Source organism: Scleropages formosus, chromosome 19 (genome assembly GCF_900964775.1).
Source record: "Scleropages formosus chromosome 19, fSclFor1.1, whole genome shotgun sequence".
NCBI classification, from domain to species: Eukaryota; Metazoa; Chordata; class Actinopteri; order Osteoglossiformes; family Osteoglossidae; genus Scleropages; species Scleropages formosus.
The window spans coordinates 4186481-4209383 of record NC_041824.1 but is presented as its reverse complement, the minus strand read 5'-3'; the positions used below and the strand labels follow the sequence as shown (position 1 = coordinate 4209383).

Below are 22903 nucleotides of genomic sequence, written 5' to 3'. Positions count from 1 at the left end.
GTCCATTCCCATCATCCTCTCCTGTCCTGTCCTATCCCATCATCCTCTCCTGTCCTGTCCTGTCCAATCCCATCCCATCATCCCGTCCTGTCCTGTCCTGTCCAATCCCATCATCCTCTCCTGTCCTGTCCAATCCCATCATCCTCTCCTGTCCTGTCCTGTCCTGTCCTATCCCATCATCCTCTCCTGTCCTATCCCATCCTGTCATCCCATCCTGTCCTGTCCATTCCCATCATCCTGTCTTGTCCTGTTCTGTCCTTTCCAATCCCATCATCCTGTCCTGTCCCATCCCATCGTCCTGTCCTGTTGTGTCCAATCCCATCACCCTCTCCTGTCCTATCCTGTCCGATCCCAATCCTATCATCCTCTCCTGTCCTGTCCCATCCCATCATCCTGACCTGTCCTGTTCTTTTCTGCCCAATCCCATCATCCTCTCCTGTCCAATCCCATCATCCTCTCCTGTCCTGTCCTGTCTAGTCCCATCACCCTCTCCTGTCCTCTCCTGTCCGATCCCATCCCATCATCCTCTCCTGTCCATTCCCATCCCATCACCCTGCCCTGTCCTGTTCTGTTCTGTCCAGTCCCATCATCCTCTCCTGTCCAATCCCATCCCATCATCCCATCCTGTCCTGTCCAATCCCATCATCCTCTCCTGTCCTGTCCTGTTCTGTCCTGTCCAATTCCACCACCCTGTCCTATCTAGTCCCATCCCATCACCTGTCCTGTTGTGTCCTGTCCAATCCCATCATCCTGTTCTGTCCTGTCCCATAATCCAAATTTATAAGGCCTGTAGTCCCTCCCTACCGAACTATTAAAAAAGTAACGTTTGCGATAAAATCACAGTAAATGAAACCACACACAGTCATTTATGAAGAAATTGCCTTTAAATAGAATTCTGTGTGTTTTATCGCTCCAGGCTTTAAACTTTCCTTTGCTTTCCTTTAAAATTTTCTTTTTATTTACGGAATATTTCTTGCTTTAGGGCTCATTATTATTTTAGATGGTACAGACGTGGGTGTCTGAGACCTGACATGCGCAGGAGAAACCGCGCTCCTCGTGGACAGGAGAGGCGCTCCTCTCGGGTGGCGCTTCGCAACCCCACGGTGCCCGATTTGGACGAAAACGTCCGTTTCCCAGTCGAGTTTGTTTCTCGAATTCTGGGGAACAAATGACATTTGTTTGTAAGGAGGAATTCTTGTAAAAGGAGCCTTTGTTCTATGTGGGAAGCCTTCACTTTGCCATCTTTCACTGGATATAAGTCACACAGTAACAGCAAGAGGCTTTTTAGCGGCAAAACACCTGGCATATTGCACACTGTGTTTGTGCGCGTGTGTGTGTGTGTGTGTCTGTGTGTGTGTGTGTGCACGTGTGTGTGCGCGTGTGTGTTTTTTCACATTCGCAAGACGGCTTCTCCAAGATGACTGACTGAATCATGACTAATGAATGTGACCCAGCTGGCCGTAACGCTCACCACCCATCAAGAGAGTATAATTAAGGCCTCCGGAAAGTTCTCTCTGTTTCAAGTTCGGCTCATTCCCTCACTTTTCATATGAGGGGTGCCATCATGTCTTAAAACAGTATATAATTTTCATAATGAATGTATCGGTTTGAAGTGCGGCCAGTATCTTCCTGAGTCTCGTAACTTTTTGACTTTTGAATTCTCGTGGTGACACAGTGCTGTGCTTTTCTTCGCAACGCATCTTTGTTTCAGAGGTTATGAGGTTTAGTCCCATGTGGACGCTGGCCTTCTCTGCTTCACCGTGTCGAGGACCATGTATTATTAATACGGCTATTGGCAAAGCTGTCAAGTGTGTAAATAATTAAATTAATCGCTTTCTTTTAAATACCGGTGAACAGACCCTTCATGGTACATCTCAGCAGTTTGGTGCCGCGTGTAACTTTTTGTCCGAATCTGCCACTGAACGTGCGTTCGCCTCTGAGCTCAGACTGCAGCGTCTGTTTCTGTGTTCATTTACCTCCAATATTACATTTTTTTATTTAGCTGATTCTTTTCTCCAAAATGACTTCCAGTGAACTCTATGTAGTGTTATCAGCCCACACCTTATTCACCGTGGTGACTTACACTGCTAGATACACTACTTACACTGGGTCACTCATCCATACGTCAGTGGAACACACACACACACACTCTCTCTCTCTGTCACTCACACACTATGGGTGAACCTGAACAGCATGTCTTTGGAGTGTGGGAGGAAACCAGAGCACCCCAAGGAAACCCACACAGACACAGGGAGAACATGCAAACTCCACACGGACTGAGCAGGGATCAAACTCACGTCCCCTCGCACCACCCAGGCTCTGAGACTGCAGCGCTACTCACTGTGTCACCATGCCACGGTTCCACAAGACTTGCTTTGAGCCCAACAGCACAGGAATGTGTTTCAGAAGCGCATGAGGCACCGGCCCTTGCGACGCGCTGCCCTTCTGCAGGATGATTTCTCTCTCGCGGAGTACGAATGGAACGCTTTGCCCCCGCGCTACGCGTGGTGGCTGGTTCGCGGCCCGTCAACACTTGTCGACACACGACGGAGTTCCTTTCCCCGCAGGAACAGAGGCGCAGAGGGGCTGTTTGCAGTCGAGGACTGTGAGAGCAGTGAAATTCCCGTCTGTTGGCTTCAAAGTGAACTCATCAGCCCTCTGCAGGTGGCAGCTGGTGGCTGGCAGCATAGTGGGTAGCGCTGCTGCCTTTGCACCCAAAGGTTGTGGGTTTGAATCCCAATTCTAGCTCTAGTACTTAACCTGAACTGCTCTAGTAAAACTACCCAGCTGTATGAATGAGTAAAAAAATTGTAAGTCACTTGGAGGAAACTGTCAGGTAAAAGAATAAGTGTAAATCTACTGCTGCCCCCCCACCAGGGGTGCAATTCATACCCAGCAAAGGTATGTTAAGGGTTGGGGAGCCCAGTAGCTCCTAAACATCCACAGGATGGTCTTTCGCTGTGTAGTAATCCATCCGGCTCTAGTGAGCATGGTTGAGGTGATCCAGAGCCTGTCCTGGAAGCACTGTGGGGGAGGTTCACCCTGGAGAGGATGCCAGTCCATGTCACCAAAATAAAAGTTCTATCCACATTCAGATGCAAGGAAGTTTCACATGAACTCAGGTCCTAGTTAGAAGTTCATGCGGTTGCCCTGGATCATGTGCTCAGCAGTGTTCGTACCCAGTGTCCACGTATGGAAAAGAAAGGTTTCACTGTATCCGAAATGAATGAACGGTGATGTCCATGTGGCCCTGTTTCAGTTGCTGATGGACCCTGGAAGAGTCCAGCTGGGGATGTTTCCTTCCCTCTGTCTCCTTCAACATGGTTTGGAAACATTAATCATTGCGGAGTTAAATTGAATATGGTGAAATAAGGCAGATGCGCTGCTGGGAATCGCCAGTGTGTCTGTTTAGTTTCCTGACATGTCGGGCTCGTGGGATAAAGGACACTTGGCCAATAAAATTTGGAGGGATCAGCATAATCCCTGCGAGATGGAGCTGCTGGAGAGATAAATGCCACAGTCGGAGGAATTTGGCACTGAACTTAAGGGTGTGCGTGTGTGTGTGCGTCTTCCCCTGCACAGCACAACGTTAATCACCTGCGCAGTTCCTTTCCTTCGTAAAAGTCTAGATCCGCAATAATCAGAGAACAAAAAAAAAGCCCCCCAAAAAATCGAAAAATGAAAGAGCGACGTGAGAGACATGAAGTGCGGAGCAGTCGTGTTGTGCTTTTAATACACAGATTTACTGTGTAACATTGATTTCAAATGTGGCTGTCACTGAGACTTAGTGGTGATGTCAGAACACTGACTCTTCAAGTTACAGACCTTCCAGTTATGAATTTTTGAAGATATGAACTTTTCCCACCCATTATTATTATAATACCCATTTTAAATAGCGAGTTTGCTGCATTTACTCTGGTTTGTGCAAGAGTGTGTGTGTGACGCCGTGTGTGTGTTGGCCTGGCATCCCATCCACGATGTACCGCATGTCACACACCATCCTTCCCAGGTTTGGCAGCCACTGTGTACAGGACAAGTAGCGACTGCAAATGTACCTCGGGGGGGATTTTATTATCTGTTTTCAGCAATCTGAGGCGGCGCAAACAGATCGTGTGTTTACCGTGTTTACACCGTGTGTTTACCTGCCCGGCTGATAAGATGGTAGTAAAGTGCACAAGAGGAGTGTGGGGCCGCCTTAATTTAACCCGTCTTCCCATTGTTTGCCGCTCGCGAGCCTCCCTGATTCTAATAGAGCCGATAAGAAGAGGCGTGCTGTTGCCATGGAAACAGAAATTGGGGGAATAAGAAAGTTGAAAGCGGCAAGAAGATAACGAAAATCGCGGTTGCGTTTGGGACGAAACGTCAAAAATCTGGACCGAGCAGGAGTTTGAGGGGCTGCGTTTTGTTTGCGTCTGTTTCTGTTCGGTGATTTTAATGCCGTTTCGGTGAGACGTTTATCGACTCCGACTCGGGGCAAATGTGACTTCGCGCTGAGAGAAACCGGGTTCCGAACAGCCTTCTGCTCCCACAACCACGAGGTGTGACGCAGGTTCTTCTGGACCAGGAACTTCCTCCTGTTTGCTAAACATTTGTGTTCTGCTCTTTCGTTTCAGGGCTACCACAGGCCGAACCACTACATCGCCACGCAAGGTGAGGTTCCGTCCTGGGACGTACTGTTCGTGTCCAGCGGGCCGATGTCGCCGTGGACACGAGCGCTCTTTGTTCGCTTGAAACGTGTGTCCCGTCTGAGAGGTTTCCCTGCGGGGATTCGTGGAGAGCCGTCCTGTCCTCTCCTGTCCTGTCATACGCTGTCCCATCCCATCATCCTGTCCTTTCCTGTCCTGTCCCAATATCCTCTCCGGTCCCATCCCTTCCCATAATCCTCTTCTGTCCTTTCCTGTCCCATTAGCCTCTCCTGTCCCATTCCATCCACTTCTGTCCTGTGAGATCCCCTTATCCTGTCCTTTCATATACTGTCCCATCCCATCATCCTTTCCTGTCCGATCTCATCCCGTCCCGTCCCATCATCCTGCCCTTTCCTATCTCGTCCTGTTATACACTGTACTGTCCCATCCCATCATCTTCTGCCGTCCTTTTCCATCCCATTGCATCCAGTCCTGTCCTATCCTGTGCTATCCCCTCATCCTTTCCTATCTTGTCCTGTCCCGTCCCATTGTCTTGTCCTGTTCTGTCCCATAATCCTCACGTGTCCTTTCCTGTCCCATTAGCCTCTCCTGTCCGATCTCATCCCGTCCCGTCCCGTCATGTCCCATCATCCTGCCCTTTCCTATCCCGTCCTGTTATACACTGTACTGTCCCGTCCCATCATCTTCTGCCGTCCTTTTCCATCCCGTTGCATCCAGTCCTGTCCTATCCTGTGCTATCCCCTCATCCTTTCCTATCTTGTCCTGTCCCGTCCCATTGTCTTGTCCTGTTCTGTCCCATAATCCTCACGTGTCCTTTCCTGTCCCATTAGCCTCTCCTGTCCGATCTCATCCCGTCCCGTCCCGTCATGTCCCATCATCCTGCCCTTTCCTATCCCGTCCTGTTATACACTGTACTGTCCCGTCCCATCATCTTCTGCCGTCCTTTTCCATCCCGTTGCATTCAGTCCTGTCCTATCCTGTGCTATCCCCTCATCCTTTCCTATCTTGTCCTGTCCCGTCCCATTGTCTTGTCCTGTTCTGTCCCATAATCCTCACGTGTCCTTTCCTGTCCCATTAGCCTCTCCTGTCCGATCTCATCCCGTCCCGTCCCGTCATGTCCCATCATCCTGCCCTTTCCTATCCCGTCCTGTTATACACTGTACTGTCCCGTCCCATCATCTTCTGCCGTCCTTTTCCATCCCGTTGCATTCAGTCCTGTCCTATCCTGTGCTATCCCCTCATCCTTTCCTATCTTGTCCTGTCCCGTCCCATCGTCTTGTCCTGTTCTGTCCCATAATCCTCACGTGTCCCTTTCCATCCCATCCTGTCCTGTCTTGTCCCGTCCGATTCCATCATTCTGCCCTGTCCCGTCCTTTCCCATCATCCTATCCTGTCCTGTCCCATCCCATCCTATCATCCTTTTCTGTCCTATTTTGTCCCATCCCATCCCGTTCTGTCCTGTCCTGTCCTATCCCATCATGCCGTCCTGTACCAACCAGTCCTCCTGTGCTGTCCTGTCCTATTTGAGAGGTGCATTGCCAAGGCATTTGCTTTTCCCCGCACTCCAGAGCTCATGCGATGTCCCGTGTCAGAGTTCATACTACACGTGTGTTAGCAGAGCCTTTGACCTGCGGGTCCGTTGTCAGGACCCAGGTGCGGGTTTGGGAGCTTTGCAGAGTTTACGATGCCTCCCAGGTGTTGTTTCTGCACCGGTTCGCGGGATCGGAGTCCGTCGCCGCCGCCGCCGCCGCCTCGCGCTCTCGCTCCTCCCCCACAGGCGCCGTTTTGTGCTGAAATGGCGAGTTGGAACAATTAATCAGCCCCCCAGCTGGGAAGCGGGTGGGATCATAAATAAATGGATTAGCTGGCACTTTGGAGAGTGTTTTGTCACTTGGTTAATCTCACCAACAGATGTGAGCGCGAGAAGCGCCGGTGGAGACCCCCCCCCCCCCAACCCCTACCCCCTGGAGTGAAGTCTGATTGATGGTTAATTGTTACGGAGCTCCCGGAGGCCCAGGTGCTCATGGGGCAGGATGGTGGGTGCGAAGGTGGTTCAGAGCGAGGCGGACGCGATAACGGACGTACGGTCTGGTTCGCCGGAGCTGCGAGTTGCGTAATTCCGTTTTCTTTTTTTAAGGCAGCCTGCCTCAGAGTGCCTTTAACAAGGAATTTTTCAAAAAATAAATAAATAAAATGCACGTTCAAATCGCACTTAAAATGCGGAGAGGAAGAACAAACTATCTGCTCCGCAGACGATTTCGTGGTCACAGGGAGCGCCGGCGTGGAGCCGCCCGCTTAGCCTTCGGAGTCGCAGCGACCCTCGCCAAACGTCCGCGGTGAGGTTTTCCCAATTAGGCGGCACTTTTCCCCGAGACCTGTCTCGGCAGGTAGAAGGAAAGCGCTTTAATAAGCGCCGGATTTTTAGAGAGCAAAGGGAAAAGGGAAAGGCACCGAGGGGGGTCTCTCAGCCCACCGTTTGCATGTTCTTGCGCGTAGGCCTGGTGTTTCGGCGCCTCTGCAGGGTACGGCGTTCACGTCCTCGGAGCTCCTGCTGCTCCACCGTCGTTGCAAGACACCACTTTGTTTGCCGCTACCCCAACCCCACTCACTCACTCACTCACTCACCCACCCACTCACCCACCCATCGAACCGAAAATCTTGGAGAAACCCTTCCTGCTGGGGGGAACTACTGTGGTTAGAGCTGCTGCCTCTGGACTCAGGTCACACGTTCCAGTTTACATTTACATGTATTCATTAATTTTTTTTCTCCAAAGCGACATACATCTCATAGAAAATACAACGTGTTCATCGCATTAGGAGAGAGAGACACTGAAGTGCAGACACGTGATTCTTAAGAGCAGGTAGTTTGTTTCTTTCCACCATATGAACCAATTAACATCATACAAGTAGCTGTATAAAACTTTATCAGAATTTCTACGATCGCCAATCACCTTCCTAGTAATAATAATGTTTTTTTTTGGAGAGGCATATAAACATTTATGTTACATTACAGGAGTAGCTGCGTAAAGGTTTACCCAGCATCATCTCAAAGTTACGGAGCATGAACATTTACACCTTACATGAACTTAAGAGATGATGAGCGAAGTGAGTCTGGAAGAGGTGAGTTTTAAGACCCTTTTTAAATGTGGACAGAGATTCAGCAGTTCTGAGTGACAGGGGGAGGTCGTTCCAGCACAACGGAGCCAGAGCCAAGAACCTCCGTGCCTTACCTTTCGTGTGCGGGACCACCAAGCGGGCAGATGTCTAAAGGCATAGCAGTCTGTCAATTCCACCGCCTGCTGTTGTACCCTTGATTAAGGTGCTTACCTTGAATTGTATCAATCGGTAAATAACTCTCAGTGGCTTATCATTGTTAGTCGCTTTGGAGAAGAGTGTCAGATAAATGTAGCTTTGGCTCATCTTTCCGTAACGAATTCCACCACTTCTCACCACAAATGACCTTCTCATTGCATGGAAAAACACACACACACTTTCTGAACCGCTCATCCCACATGGGGTCGCGGGGAACCGGAGCCTACCCGGCAACACAGGGCGTAAGGCCGGAGGGGGAGGGGACACACCCAGGACGGGACGCCAGTCCGTCGCAAGGCACCCCAAGCGGGACTCGAACCCCAGACCCACCGGAGAGCAGGACCCGGTCCAACCCACTGCTCCACCGCACCCCTAACCGCATGGAAACAAAGCCACCATTTTTGTTTCGCTTAGACCTCGTTGTGCTTTGAAACAGCTAAATGTCGGTCTTAACAGAATCTCAGGAAAATTCCAGAATCACTGTGTGGTTATTGACACAGAGGGGATTTTGCAAAATGTTTTTGTCGCACCCCAACGTTGTCGCACTTGGACTTGGAGTTCTCCAGCTCAACCCGGAAAAATAAGTAGAAAAACACCGCGGTACGTTGAGGCTGAAGAACACGGGCCCCATTAAATATTTATGCGCGAGGAGATAATGTATGTAGTTTGATAAGTGTACGTGGTGACATCAAGGTATCGGCAGCTGTCACAGCGAGCTTCCGAAGGCAGGGTTTCTCCCCACAGAAGGAGTCGAACGGTGCGCCTGGTCTGTGTTCTCGCGCAGACTGTCAGTCATGAGCTCGACTGAGGGTTCGACAGAACGCACCGCTCGCGGCTCTGGCTTTCGCTTCCTCCGCGTCGGTCGCGAAACGTGTCCCGCGTCGAATCGAAATGGTCTCGTCCTAAACGCCGTACTTCGTTCTAAGGGCGCGCGTCCGTAGCTCGCGTCAAAAAACGACATTTTTCCAGGGGCGGCAGAGCGCAGTTTTATTTTAAGGCCGATCTGGCACCGCCAGTTGAGTTTTGTGGCTGGGGGCCCGGGGCATTCGTTAACCGCCTGCTTTCAGCCGCTGCTTTCATGCAGCACGTTACCCCCCCCCCCCCCACCACCACCCCCAGCAGGCGGCTCCGTCTCCACTGTCACTGTCACCTTCCCGGGGCTGTGATTCATTCCACCTGTCAGCCTGTAGCCCGAGCGTTCCTTTCATCACACCGTCTCCGTATCATCGCAACCAATCCCAACTCCGAAGGCGCGAAACTTGTTTTTTCTGACGGGAGGGATCCAATCGAAAGAAGCGATTAGCGGCCTGCGCTGAAGGGGAAGCGGGAGACTCGGCATAAGCGGGGATTTAGGGAGGCCGTTCTCGGAGAGCAGCGGTCTACTGGGGACCGCGTTCCACGGAGATCGTGGTTGCGCCCGAAGAAGCGAAACCCTGAAAACGTCGCCCGCAGACAAAGTAGTGTCATTGCGGAGACATCTTACGTTTCGGCACTCAAGCGCTCCATAATGGGCGGTTTGCATGAACATGAATATGCATGCGGGCTCACAACAGTTTTACTGGATGTAATTTGTAGGGACTCTAGGTAACGCACACTACCACTCAACAATCTACTTGGATTTGCATAAGCTCATCTGGCTCTCAAGTGCGGTGTTGGAGTTTCCCAGTTCATTAAAATAATGCTAATTTAAAATATTTGATTATCAGTTTCATTCCTGCCGATGCGATGTTATGGCGTAGCATTCTGCAACGGGATGAGTAGCAACGGTCAAAGCCGTGTAAGGATGATGTGGTTATGTCTGAGCCCGTCGTTTTACGGTTCCCAGGAACGATCCTTTCACATGTTCATGTGTCGCAGTTGAAAAATTTCCAATCGCAATAGCTTTTCCTTGTTTTTTAAATGATGGCATATGCTCTAATGATTTTCCACACGGCTTCCCTATTGAAGAGTCTCACCGCTTTTAAGCTGTTGGCTGGCTGTTGTGTCGGAAGCCCATGTTTTTCCTGAAGGTCGAACCTTTTTGTAACACGGTTATCTTATATTCAGCCTAATATGACTTATGAGTAATTTTGATTTAGGTGTGGAGTCCTTTTCAGCTGTTGTCCTTGCCATTGTTTTCTTAATAAATCCAAAATCCTAAAAAGTTGCATAACAGGACAATATTTACATTTTTTCATCTATCTGATGCTTTTCTCTAAAGTGACTTACAATGATAAGGTTTCAATTATTACATTTACAACCTGACAGTATGTACCCATTTATACAGCTGGGTAATTTTACCGTAGCAATTTTAGGGTAAGTACCTTGCTCAAGGGTACTACAGCTGGAGATCGAACCTGCGACCTTTGGATCAAAGGCAGTAGCTCCAATCACTGCGCTACCAGCTGCCCCCATGTTTGTGCTTTAGTGATGAGGTTGCAGTAATTTAAAAAAATCTCGCAACAGAAACACTGTTCTACATACATTTTCTACGTACATAAACTTTTACACCTCATTTGCTGTTGTTGATACGCTGTGTCAACCCTTTTGGCGCTAACCACAGCCCTGGCGCTTTTGCAGGACCCATGCAAGAAACTGTGTATGACTTCTGGAGAATGGTGTGGCAGGAGAACTCGGCCATCATCGTCATGGTGACCAACCTCGTGGAAGTGGGAAGGGTAGGTATAGCGCACCAGGAGGAGTCGTTTCGGAGGCCGCCGATTTCCTCAGGCCGCCTTCCTTCTTGAAATCCCCTCCCAGAGTAACCTGAGAACGATACTGATTTAATTTAGCGTTCCACAACCCCTCTTTGTGAATTCGACATTTCCGCGGGTTACGCGGCTCATTTTCACTCGGCATCCCCGTTAAGTTAACGAATAACGGATTATCCCAATTACCGTTCCCGGTCACTCCGTAACGCTTGCCGTCGAGCGGGCGGCTCTAATAGCACTAGTCGGTTGGCCTTGCAAAAAAAAAAAGAAAAGAAAAAAAAAACTCCCTGTGGATTGACCGGAATGGGGTGGAAAAAAAATGGTAACGCACAGCGTTGCCCAATAATGGAGAGAAGATGTAGGGATTCGGGGGCAGTGGGAGGCGCTGCGGTCCGGCTCCAGGTTCTATTGTGAGAAACGGGGCCTTGTCACACCTGCCCCCACCTCGCTCCGCATGAGTCCCATTTGCCAAATGGTGGCACAGTCATGTACAATTGCTGCCATTATAGCTGTCCAATAAAGTCACACTGCTGCTCTGGAGTGGCCCATCTGCTTGGATTCTTTGCTGATGAACTCTGGGAACGCTTTGGCCCAGCTGGTGGGACCGGGCTATTTCATCAGGTTCGCTCGGCAGCGGAGAAGACTCCTGTTCGCTTGTAATAGAGGCCAGAGGCGAATTTGGAGGGAATTTACCAGAAGCCGTGTAAACGTGGCTCGCAAATTAAATCCCTTCTCCCCAAAAATCCGTTGTCCGTTAGAACGAGAACCAGTGTTTTTGCGCAAATTCCGATCGGTGGAAACTCGGGATTTACGGGTTTTCGAAACGCTCTCGCTGTCTTAGCAAGGTGTTCCGTTTTCTTCCTGTTTTTTCGTTCTGTTCATTCCTCAGAGGCAAACCGCCATTTAAAATGTCCTCAGAAATGGAATCGGCCAAAAAAGAAAATTATTACTACTTTCAGCAAAACCTTTAGCTTGTCTGTATATTTCACATGTCTGTATGATCCATGACAGTTTTTTTGTCGACTTTGAGTTTAACTGCTAGGAAGTTATTACATCAATGTTTTTGTGCACTTGAGGTGTATTTTGAAGTTCACGTCATGTTGGATACATTTTTTATTGCTCGTATTGCAAGTCACTGTGCTGAATGTCATTAAAATATAAGAAACGTTGAAATGTATAGGTTTTACATTTGCCCTTATAAACAGACAGACGCTTAAAAATAAATTTTTCTGCGTGTTACAAGCCATTCGAGGAGGCAGAGGAGAGGATGCTTGGCGAGTCTGTAAAGGTAATTTTCTAAAATATTTGTAACTATAAAGGAACAGAAACAAACGCATATCGTTACTGTAAATACTTGGAAATATTTTGATTCAGTATTTAATGTGAAATAAAATATTTTGATTTTTTATTTCATGAGCTCGCGAATTTTACGATATGTAAAGCGGTACTTATGATGGAAGACCTAAGTCTACATAAGGAATTAGCCGATGACGCACTTAGCTTTGGATTGCTTTTACCTTTTTTTTTTTCTTCCCTGACATGCCTCAGAAAGAACACAGTAATACTCCCACTTGTGTGTATTAATGTTTCCTGATGTGCCGTTTCAGAAAAGTTTGAAAAGGTTATTACAACTGGCCGGGTAAAGAGAGCAGTACCAGGTACTGGTGCATTTTCCCTCCCAAGATCAGGTATTTTTATGCCAGTCAGCCCATTTTTCCAGTCTATCCGGTGTTCTGAGATAATCCAAAATCCCGCAGAGATTCTTTAAATGTCGGCATCATTTCCCTTTACATTCAGACAATCAAGTGTCAGTAACACAACGTATTGCCAACAGACAGTAACACTGTATTTTGCTCCACGGCCTCTAGAGTTTTAACAAAAACTTAAACGTTTCAATCCTGGGAGTGCATATAGACCCTTCGCATATTATATGTTATTTCTAGCAAGAAGACTTGTTCAAAGCAACTTACATAAGTTACATTTTCAGCGCTTTTACAAATTAATGCTGCTTAATGTCCAATTTCAGACCATTAAGAGAAATTTCCCTCCTCAGACTTAGACCTGAAATCTGGTCCTTAACTCCTCTTATATATATATATAATCACTTTTTTTTTTTTCTTTTTTTTACTTTTAACTTGACTGCCAGTTAAGAATAATACATAATGGTGTTTCATTTTAAGATTTATGGTTCTTGGGAAGAGACAGTTTTATCCTGGAACTCCATATACATTTTCTTCAGTAGCCCAAAAACAGCGATTTCTGTTTATATGGAAAACTTAATTAAGCTGTTTTGTCCATTATTATTTTCCGAGCGTATTTTTGTGCCGATCCGAGCTTCTTGAGCCGCATTGTAAGTCAGCGCATAAAGTGACACCTTCACGAGGGGGACAAATTACAACATGCTCGGCTTCTCATCCATGGCAGGAAGCACAGACAGGTCACCGGCCTTCTTACAGAAAGCCCCATTTTTTGCACTAATGGGATTTTTAAGCACCTCGTGCGGCAAGAAGAAAAGAGTGAAGGGCGAGAAGGACACAAAGTCATTTGCAAGTCACAAATGTGAGAATGAAAAAAGCACTAACGTGAGAATGACCCCAAAGTTATTAAATAGGAAACTATTTACACTTATTCCTTGAAATGATGGCAAAATCAATATTGAAACAAACCTGTGAAACTGTGGAAAAAGTCAGCGTTCGTTATACTTGAAAGATTTTCTTTGTTACACGTTGCTTTCAGGTTGGAAGGGGCTACTGGCAGCATCCATGAATTCGGAATTCATGACTTCATAGAAAAGGAAGGAACTTTGATCCCACTGTGGACATTAATTATGTTCCCATAATAAAGGAAGAGCACATCATCTCCTTTATCACACCTCTGAAACATATTAATTGAGATTTTTTTTTATTATTATTATTTTTTTAAAAAAGTCATACTTGGTATTTCTCCTCTACATTTCCAACATTGAACATTGTCTATTCGCATGGATTTAATCGTAACGCGCCTTTGCCATGAGGTTGAGGTGGAAGATTGCGCAAGAATTCCATGAAAAATTAGAATAATTGCATGTTTTCTGACTGCTGCATGTAAGGAGCAACAAATTTGTCACGTTGAAAACATCCAAAAATGAAGTGTTCAGCTGTTATCAGTCAACAAAAAACCCTTAATTTACCATTGGGGATTATACAAATTAATATTCATTAAACTGACTCGGCTGTGTATTTGTTCTCGCTCGAAGGGAGCAGAGTTCTAATGAGAAAACAGCCAATAGGGGTGATTAAAACTGAGGAAACTTGTAGCAGAAGTTGCATGTTATCTCGGTTACCTCAAAGAAGACTGGGACGCACTGCACTGAGATGATGCTGTTAGATCAGCTCGTGCCAGCTTCAGAGAGAAGACAGTTGGCCGAGATATACCGCGTCGTCTGGTTATTTACCGTGGACTTTTAACCCTCTGTGTGGTCAATTATGATCCAGCAATGGCTGCCCCGACTGATGGAAACTTGTTATGCTTTTAAAAATATTACGGTACGTTCTGCTCGTATTCCAAACACGTTCCAGGACACTTTGGGAACTGCAAACGTATAAAGAAGCGCAGCCCGTTCGGCAGGACTTCTCCTAGTCTTCGGAAATTAAGAATATTTCCGACGCATCTCTCAAGGAAACCAAAAATGAATAAAAAAAAATTTGTCGATGGCAAATACTCACCGTTTGCTTTTTCCTGTTGATTTCAGCAAAGGGCTGAAATATTCGTGATGCTACCGTATTACCTCCATGATCCAACCCTAACTACTATGATGGTCCTAAAATATTTCTGTATTGTGCGATAAGAATAAATTAACGTTAAATCAGCAATGATCACCTCTCCGTTTAGCTTCGAAGCTTTTGTGGTACTTTATGATGTCTTTACCAGAAAAGGATCCTTAAACTCCCTTCCCTTTGTGAGTCGACGGGTTGAGCTCGCTCTACATCCCGCTCTCGTTCTCTGTTTCAAGGTGAAATGCTGTAAATACTGGCCTGATGACACAGAGATCTACAGGGACATGAAGGTGACGCTCATCGAGACCCAGCTCCTGTCTGAGTATGTCATCAGGACCTTCGCCGTGGAAAAGGTGATTCTCTGCACGGCTTTGGGGAAACATCCTTTTCGGCTGCTCACATACACACCCTGCGGAGGCGTTTCGTTCACCCGGAGACGGCGGTGTAAGAAAACGCCAAGAACGCTAGCATTACGGGTCAAAGGGTTCTGCTGAGAATGTGAGCAAGGTAAATTCTCGGTCGTTGGCTTCGCCTGTTTTACACCCCGTTTCCTTGAGCGTGTCTGATGGCGCTTGATCGTGCGCCCTGCTATCTTTAGAAACTGTTTGAATCAGCCTATTGTATCCTCTAATACTCCGAGACTCTGCTGAGATTCTCAAGCTTCCATATCCCTCACACTTCTTAAGGTCGACATATTTTTTTAAGCTCGGCATATTTCCGGACCAGTTTTATGTTTCTGTCTTCCATCTGGGTCTCCTCCTGACAGACTGTATTGTGTTCTGAATAACTGCTATGATCTCCTCATGCCGTTTTTAATCTTCAAGCTGTGTGTTTTCCCAAGCTGTTTGTCTGCGTGCGCAAAAAAATTAAATTAAAAGAGAAGTTTCAACAAAAACATCCCAACCAAGTGATAATAGCAAATAGGGTTTGGAGCCATACCAGCTGGGCAAACATTTTCTTTTTGAACGTTTGTACAAGCGAAGCAGTCACGGATTCCCTCCGTTTCTTCCCGGCCGACAGAGAGGAGCCCACGAGATCCGGGAAATTCGTCAGTTCCACTTCACTGGCTGGCCTGACCACGGCGTGCCGTACCATGCCACAGGGCTCCTGGGATTTGTCCGCCAGGTTAAATCAAAGTGCCCAGCTAATGCGGGGCCAATTGTGGTCCATTGCAGGTGTGTAGGCCTTGTGTTCTCCAATCCTGCCCGCTGTCGAAATCACAATGTGTTGTCAAGAATTGGAGGGAGGAAAGTTCACTGAGTTGATTTTCCTACAAGAAACATGTATTTTCTGAAGCTGTTGTTGCTGCTACAGATGCTCCTCCACTAACGATTGGGTTACATTCCGATGAACCCATCATAACTGGAAAAATCGTAAGTCGAAATAGAATACAGTAGCACACCTACAGAACATCATAGCCTGGCCTACTTTAACCATGCTCAGAACGCTTACCATAGCCTACAGCTGGGCAGATTTCAGCAGGAGACACACATGGGCATTTAGTAGACATGATGGGATGCGAAAACACAACATAAAAAATCACTTTCGACACAGTATCGCTTCTTCGCACTCGTCGGGGCGATCGCTACGTAGACTGCGAGCGTGGTGGAGTGGATGCTGCGGCTCGCTGCCATCGCCCAGCATCGGGAGGGAGTATCGTTCCGCATATCGCAAGCGCGGGAACAGACTGAAATCCAAAATTCGAACTACGGATTCTACCAAATGCGTATCACTATCGTTCCATCGTAGCTTTGAATATTGCAAGTCAAACCATCGTAAGTAGAGGAACATCTGTATTATTTGTTTAGTCAACACCTTGGTCAGAAGTGACTTCATTGTACCAGTTTATGTCATGGAGCTTTTTACTTGAGCAGTTCTGGTCCAAGAGTACAACAGTAGTAATCATCACGGTGCAAGTCCTTGTTCTCATTATCAATACTTTGACTAGTTTAAAAAGGTACCTTATGGTCTGTATGTTGTGTGTCACTGCTTTGTCTGCTCACTGCGTTCCCCAAAATTTTGCTCCAACAGTGCTGGGGCAGGACGCACTGGCTGCTTCATAGTTATCGACATCATGCTAGATATGGCAGAGCGGGAGGGCGTGGTGGACATCTACAACTGTGTTCGTGAGCTGCGTTCCCGCAGGGTCAACATGGTCCAAACAGAGGTACCATGTTCATGGAGTCATTGGTGAAACTGGCAAATCCCCAAATGTTGAAGAGGTATAAAATTGGCTCCTCAACTTAAGAGAACAACTGGGACTGGAAGACTACTTGTGGTTTGTTTTGCTCAGAAGTTCTGTGAGTGAGTGAGTGAGTGAAACAAAACTTATTAGGGAAAAGGAAATTCTATTTGGTTGCGGTAGCATACAATATCATGCCACTAAGAGCCAGTTTGTTTTCTGTGCTCTGTTTTATATCCCCATTTGCCTTTATTTAAAAAGGTTGGATAAGAGTTTTAATGATTTTTCACCTATTATTACTGCTATTAGAAGTATTATTACTTTACTTGATGCCTTTGTCCAAAGAACTTTACAATCTTGAGTTTGTACATCAGTGCTACAGGAGTGCAGGCTGGGTAATAATATGATGAAATTCTACATTTGCTGCAGTTAACGCAACATCAAGTTTGGCCTGGAAAATTAACAGAATCCAAAGAAAATGAAAGCCAAGGTATTATTACAGTAGCGTATGACTATATCAAAATGAATATGTTAGAACCGCTACCGAGTTGCTCAACAGTCTCTGGGCGATGTGAGAAGGGGCTCTTCAAAAGTGGCTCGGACCAGACTGCGATTGTTCCCGATGTTAAGGGACCCTCACACCACTGCTGGAGGATAAGCAATTATTTCTGTTGTGTCAGGGCACAGAGAGTAGGCTGCCATGGGCAAAACTAAGGTTGCTTGGTGAAATGTAGGGAAAGATGAGTCAGGAGGAGGAGGCAGTGAGGAGATCTAGACATGGAGGGGTTACAGGGTGACTTTTGGATCCTATCAGTATGGAGAGACAGCGGAGACACCAGAATAGAGGAGAAGACTGTGCAGAGGGAGGGACGCTACGCACCAAATAGCGTCGACAACTTCGGAGTTACAGTCAAGTCAAGTAACGAACAGAGTTCCGCTCTGTTTCATGTGTTTTGACATATTTCATTCCTGCTCATCTTTCGTTGATTGTTTTCGTCTGTATTTTACAGAGCTGCTTGAAAGTGTGCGAACCCTAATGGCAGGGTCATTTTTTTTGTATGAAATATTTTAAAAAAACATAAAATCTTAATGTTAAAACTCAATAAAAATGTATAAAATGAATAAAATGACCATGATTCACTCCCCTGATTCTACTTACCTACGTGGTGTAACCAGTGGGTGCAACTTGGGATTCACTTACAGTAGAACCTCGGTTTAAGAATTTAATTCGTTCCATGTATTCATTCGTCTTCTGAAATTTTCGTACAGCGAAACGGATTTCCCCATAAGAAATAATGTATAACAGAATAATTGGTACTACACTCCCAAAAATATTACTCGAGATTCGCATCCGTTGATCCTGGTGGTTTTTTTTATGAGATCGGTGTACGAACTACCTCGCCTTCTCGCAAATGATAGCTTCGGACATGCTATGATCACCCGCTAACTGCCTCTCGTTTATCCAGATAAGCAACAACTTCGCTACGTCCTCGATGGCCTGAGACCGTTGCTTTGTTAACACCGTCACTCCTTTTGCAACATCAGCCTTCGTGATTTCTTCCTTATTTGCCAGGATGGTACGGATCGTTGATGCTGACTCGCCGTACATCCTGGCAAGCTCAGACACGCGTACACCACGTTCATGCTTCCCGATGACTTCCTTCTTCAGTTCTATCGGGATACAGACAACCGGCTTCTTCTTCTCAGATGCTGCTATTATCTTCTTGGGTGACATCGTTGCGTAGGGTATGCACAATACGTATGTACGCTAAGGAAAATCACAAAGAATTTCTCGAACGCGTGCGCGAGAGCTTTGGATACGAGACGTTCACAACGTGAGGCTACGTATTCAGCTGATGCTTGGCGGAGGGTATTCGTTGTCTCCCTACTCGCCCGATGCTTCCCGAAGCGTACCCACGCGTACGGGTTCAAACAGGATGTTCGTGCTCGGAGGCAATCTTTCGAAAACCGAAGAAGTTTACGAATACATTTATTCATAAACAGAATCATACGCACCGAATGTTCGAATATCGAATTCGACGGCCTTGAGGCTGTTCGCATGCCGTTCGTATTCCGAGCCGCCACACTTTCGAGCGGCACTGTTTGTGTAATGGATGAGTCTACATTGTGTATTTGAATTAATTGTTTATACATGTTACCTTAAACATTTGCAACTGCAGTAGATGTGAGAGGAAATGTGATTTTCCTCCAGCTCTCCTACCTTGGAGGTCAGTCTTTTACATTTCATGCTCTCCATTTTCGGTAAATACCTGCACAGATTTACTGGTCCGTGTTTGGTGTTTCGCCGACTGCGACCGGACCACTTTGACCGTATTGTTCGCCAATTGTGCGAAGCCACAAGGAGGACGTGTCTTCAGCTTTACATCACAGACGACTGTTTACCATCTCGTGACCCCAGGAGGACATGAGTTCTAAGCTTTTGTTGCTCGTGGAGAACCGGTGACCCCTACGTCGAAGAATTTTAAGTGACAAGGAGAGATATTTTGAAAATGTCACTTCATAAGTGATTTGCGTCAAGCAGACGGTCATGTCTCCTTGAGTGAATGACAGGGATTTAGGAGAAATGGGACGACATTGTAGGCCACGCTGAGCAGCAGCTCCTGGAGCGTTGCTGTAAAGTACAAGAGGTGCACGTGTGCCGCACTTTTCTCACACAGGAGGTCTTCGCAGCAACGCCGGGGAAACCCGCTTAAACTCTCACCGGCAATGAAACGCATCGTATTTACGACATGCTGGGATGAGTTTTTTCATGAAAACGGAAGGCACACATCGTGGAGTATTTTAATAATTCCAATAAACTTGATTTGAATAGATGTAATTGAAGAAGAGTACATACTTACTCTGCGTGTGTGTGTGTGTGTGTGCGCGCGTGCACGTGGGTCAGTGAACTTGCTTTTTTTTTTTCCCCAACACTGAAAACGGAGAATTATTAAGTAAGGGCCGTAAATTGTTCATAATAAAACTACAGCAATATGTCAGTTTAAGTGCTTTCATATTTTAATTTTATTTACGACAGAAAATAAAACTGTGAATCCATTTTGCATTCACACACACGTTACATTTACATTTATTTATCAGACACTTTTCTCCAAAGTGACTTCCAATGAACTCTAGTGTTATTAGCCCACACACCTTATTTACCGTGGTGACTTACACTGCTAGATACACTACTTACACTGGGTCACCCATCCATACATCAGTGGAACACACACACTCTCTCTGTCACTCACACACTATGGGGGAACCTGAACAGCATATCAACAACATTAATTCATCATACTCACATAGAAATATTGTGTAAATATGCCCATTTTCTTATGCCCCGGTAGCATCTGTTGAGATCATTTGGGCTGCAAGTTTTCAAAGACACAAACATTTTCTTGTTTATCTATTGTTATTTGCATCACATACTTATTTTTTGCCAATTGTGATACACTGGAATGCCCTGGAGGAGTGGGCAGCCCCACGTACTTAGACATCCAGAGGTTTTTTTTCTCTCAATTTTGGGCTTTTTGTTTTCCTCTCCTCAGGTGTCAGCTGTTAATAAGTGAAAAAAAAAAAGTAAAAAGATTGTCAAGAATTGTCAATTCAGTCAACAATTTGGGCTGGAGATTAGGATGTGGTGGAGATTTTTTTTTTTAATTTTTATTTTCAATCATTTTGAATTAGATTTAATTATCATGTCTAAAGCTGAGACATAAAGCTTTGCAGGTTTTCTGTTATAAGTTTCATCTGAGGTTTTTACTGAGGATAACCCATAAAAAAAAATCCATAAATGTCTGTGTTACTCAGATTTTATTCATTGTGAGACAGTGGGGGAAAAAACTTTGGATTCGCTAACAGTTTGAGTTATGGACACACTTCCAGTCCCAAATTGCATTTGTAAGTTGAGGACCCAGTATTAGCAGTAATGCAGTTTTTCACATTTAATGCATGTGCTCTAAAATGTGATCATTATTAAATAAAAATGAAATATGAGCATGACAGTACAAGTTCTACAGCTAGCTTGAATGCGAAAATATTGTTATTGGTTATGGCCATTGTTTCCCAGGAACAGTATGTCTTCATTCACGACGCCATCCTGGAGGCCTGTCTATGTGGGGACACGACCATCCCGGCCTCACAGCTACGCTCCATCTACTATGACATGAACCGCCTGGACCCACAGACCAACTCGAGTCAGATCAAAGAGGAGTTTCGAGTAAGTGTGGGCTCAGGTGTGTGTGTGTGTGTGTGTGTGTGTGTGTGTGTGTGTGGAGGGGTGACGCACGGTTTTGCTTCATGTGTCAAATTAATTTCCTAGCAAGAGGTAAGATCTTGCCAAAGCACCACTTCACTGTCCATTTGGTGAAATGTTGCTTTCAAAGGCAGTTGGAAATATGTAGAAGCAGTCGTGCCACATGCTTTGAAGCTCTGCAGCTCCACCCATCTGAGAAATTTATGTGAAATTAACCAGAAGAAAACTGCTGATTTATACACCTACATCTCCATTTCCATTCAATACTATTTGGTTGAGTTTGTCTCACTGCTGTTTTAGTTTCTACTCAAGTCTGTTTGTAAGAGGGGCCATGGTGGCACGGCGAGTAGCGCTGCTGTCTCACAGCGCCTGGGTGGTGCAAGAGGCTGTGGGTTCGATCCCTGCTCGGTCTGTGTGGAGTTTGCATGTTCTCCCCGTGTTTGCGTTGGTTTCCTCTGGGTGCTCTGGTTTCCTCCCACACTCCAAAGACATGCTGTTCGGGTTCACCCATAGTGTGTGAGAAACAGAGAGAGAGTGTGTGTGTTCCACTGATGTATGGATGAGTGACCCAGTGTAAGTAGTGTATCTAGCAGTGTAAGTCACTGCGGTGAATAAGGTGTGTGGGCTGATAACACTACATAGAGTTCAGTGGAAGTCGCTTTGGACAAAAGTGTCTGCTAAATAAATAAACATAAGGTAAGAGGGCTTGGCCATTAACCACTGAGCTGTACCCTCCTCTCTCCACTGCAGACACTGAACATGGTGACGCCCACATTGCGGGTGGAGGACTGCAGCATCGCCCTGCTGCCACGCAACCATGAGAAGAACCGCTGCATGGACGTGCTGCCGCCCGACCGCTGCCTACCCTTTCTCATCACCATTGATGGAGAAAGCAGCAACTACATCAACGCTGCCCTCATGGATGTAGGTCCTGTCCCTCCAACACCTGATGAACATAAGAACCTGCCCTCTTATGCACAATCCCCACATGCTGGGTGGTCCTCACACACGTCCCAGTGTATCACTTTACCTTTAATGAGACTCAAGGAAGGTGACCGAGAGACGTAAACTACGGACCATATATGCAGAGTCTCTTCCTTCAGGCTTGTAGAATATTTACATGAATAATTATGGCGTCGTCACTCATGCTGAAATGCAGAATTTGACACAGACATCATATTTACATTTATTAATTTATCTGAGGCTTTTTTCCCAAGCAACTTATAATATTAAGCTTCTTACAATTATTTACCCATTTATAGAGCTGAGTAATTTTACTGGAGCGGATTAGGGTAAGTACCTTGCTCAAGGGTACTACAGCCGGAGGTGGGATTCAAACCTGTGACCATTGGGTCCAAAGGCAGCACCACATTTGCCTAAACGCATTAAGAACATCCTTGTATTTAGAGCCTGTTTCTGTTGGAAAGCAGCATCACATTATGAACTAAGTACTTGTTCGGAGAGGAAATCACATCATCTTAAATGTGTTTTAAATACCTGGTTCAGCACAGAATTTCCACCTCACCTGTAGCTGGATACTGGATAATTTTGTGAGATATCAGTTCAATCCCTTCTCAGTTTCCTTCTGCGGGTCTCGGCGTTGTGCTCCGGTACGAGCAGCGCAATCTACACAGCAACTTTGACCAGAGTCAAAGGCAAAATCGACTTTTTTTTTTTTTTTTGGGCTTTTGCTGAAACCTGTTGGACTAAGAGCAGTAAATTCAGTGCAGGTGATCTCAAGTACATTGTTTTTACACTGTTTTTTTTTTTCTTTTTTTTCAGAGCTACAAGCAGCCATCAGCATTCATAGTAACGCAGCACCCTCTGCCCAACACGGTTAAGGACTTCTGGAGGCTTGTTCTGGACTATCACTGCACTTCTATAGTGATGCTGAACGATGTGGATCCAGCACAGGTAAGAAGCGAAGCGAATGTCGATATTAGAGCCTGTCGAAGACAACCCGTAAAGCAGGGGTCAAAGTGGTGCTAGATGAAGGTTTTACCCTCAGTGTACCCCCACTTTCCACCCGCCTGGGTGACCAGCTCCCTTTTCCACATTCC

At 46.2% G+C, this 22903-nt stretch overlaps 1 protein-coding gene across 5 annotated transcripts in view; it reads left to right on the top strand.

Moving 5' to 3' along the window:
• The window catches only part of LOC108927609 (receptor-type tyrosine-protein phosphatase mu-like), a 194993-nt gene that overhangs the window by 167082 nt on the left and 5008 nt on the right, over window positions 1-22903 (top strand). For all 5 annotated transcript variants that reach the window (XM_029246317.1, XM_029246315.1, XM_029246316.1 and 2 more), the window contains 8 exons: window positions 4614-4650; window positions 10518-10615; window positions 14640-14756; window positions 15424-15578; window positions 16435-16570; window positions 20658-20807; window positions 21594-21767; window positions 22626-22757. In XM_029246317.1, the coding sequence (XP_029102150.1) occupies window positions 4614-4650; window positions 10518-10615; window positions 14640-14756; window positions 15424-15578; window positions 16435-16570; window positions 20658-20807; window positions 21594-21767; window positions 22626-22757 (999 nt within the window). The remainder of the gene's footprint in view (window positions 1-4613; window positions 4651-10517; window positions 10616-14639; window positions 14757-15423; window positions 15579-16434; window positions 16571-20657; window positions 20808-21593; window positions 21768-22625; window positions 22758-22903) is intronic.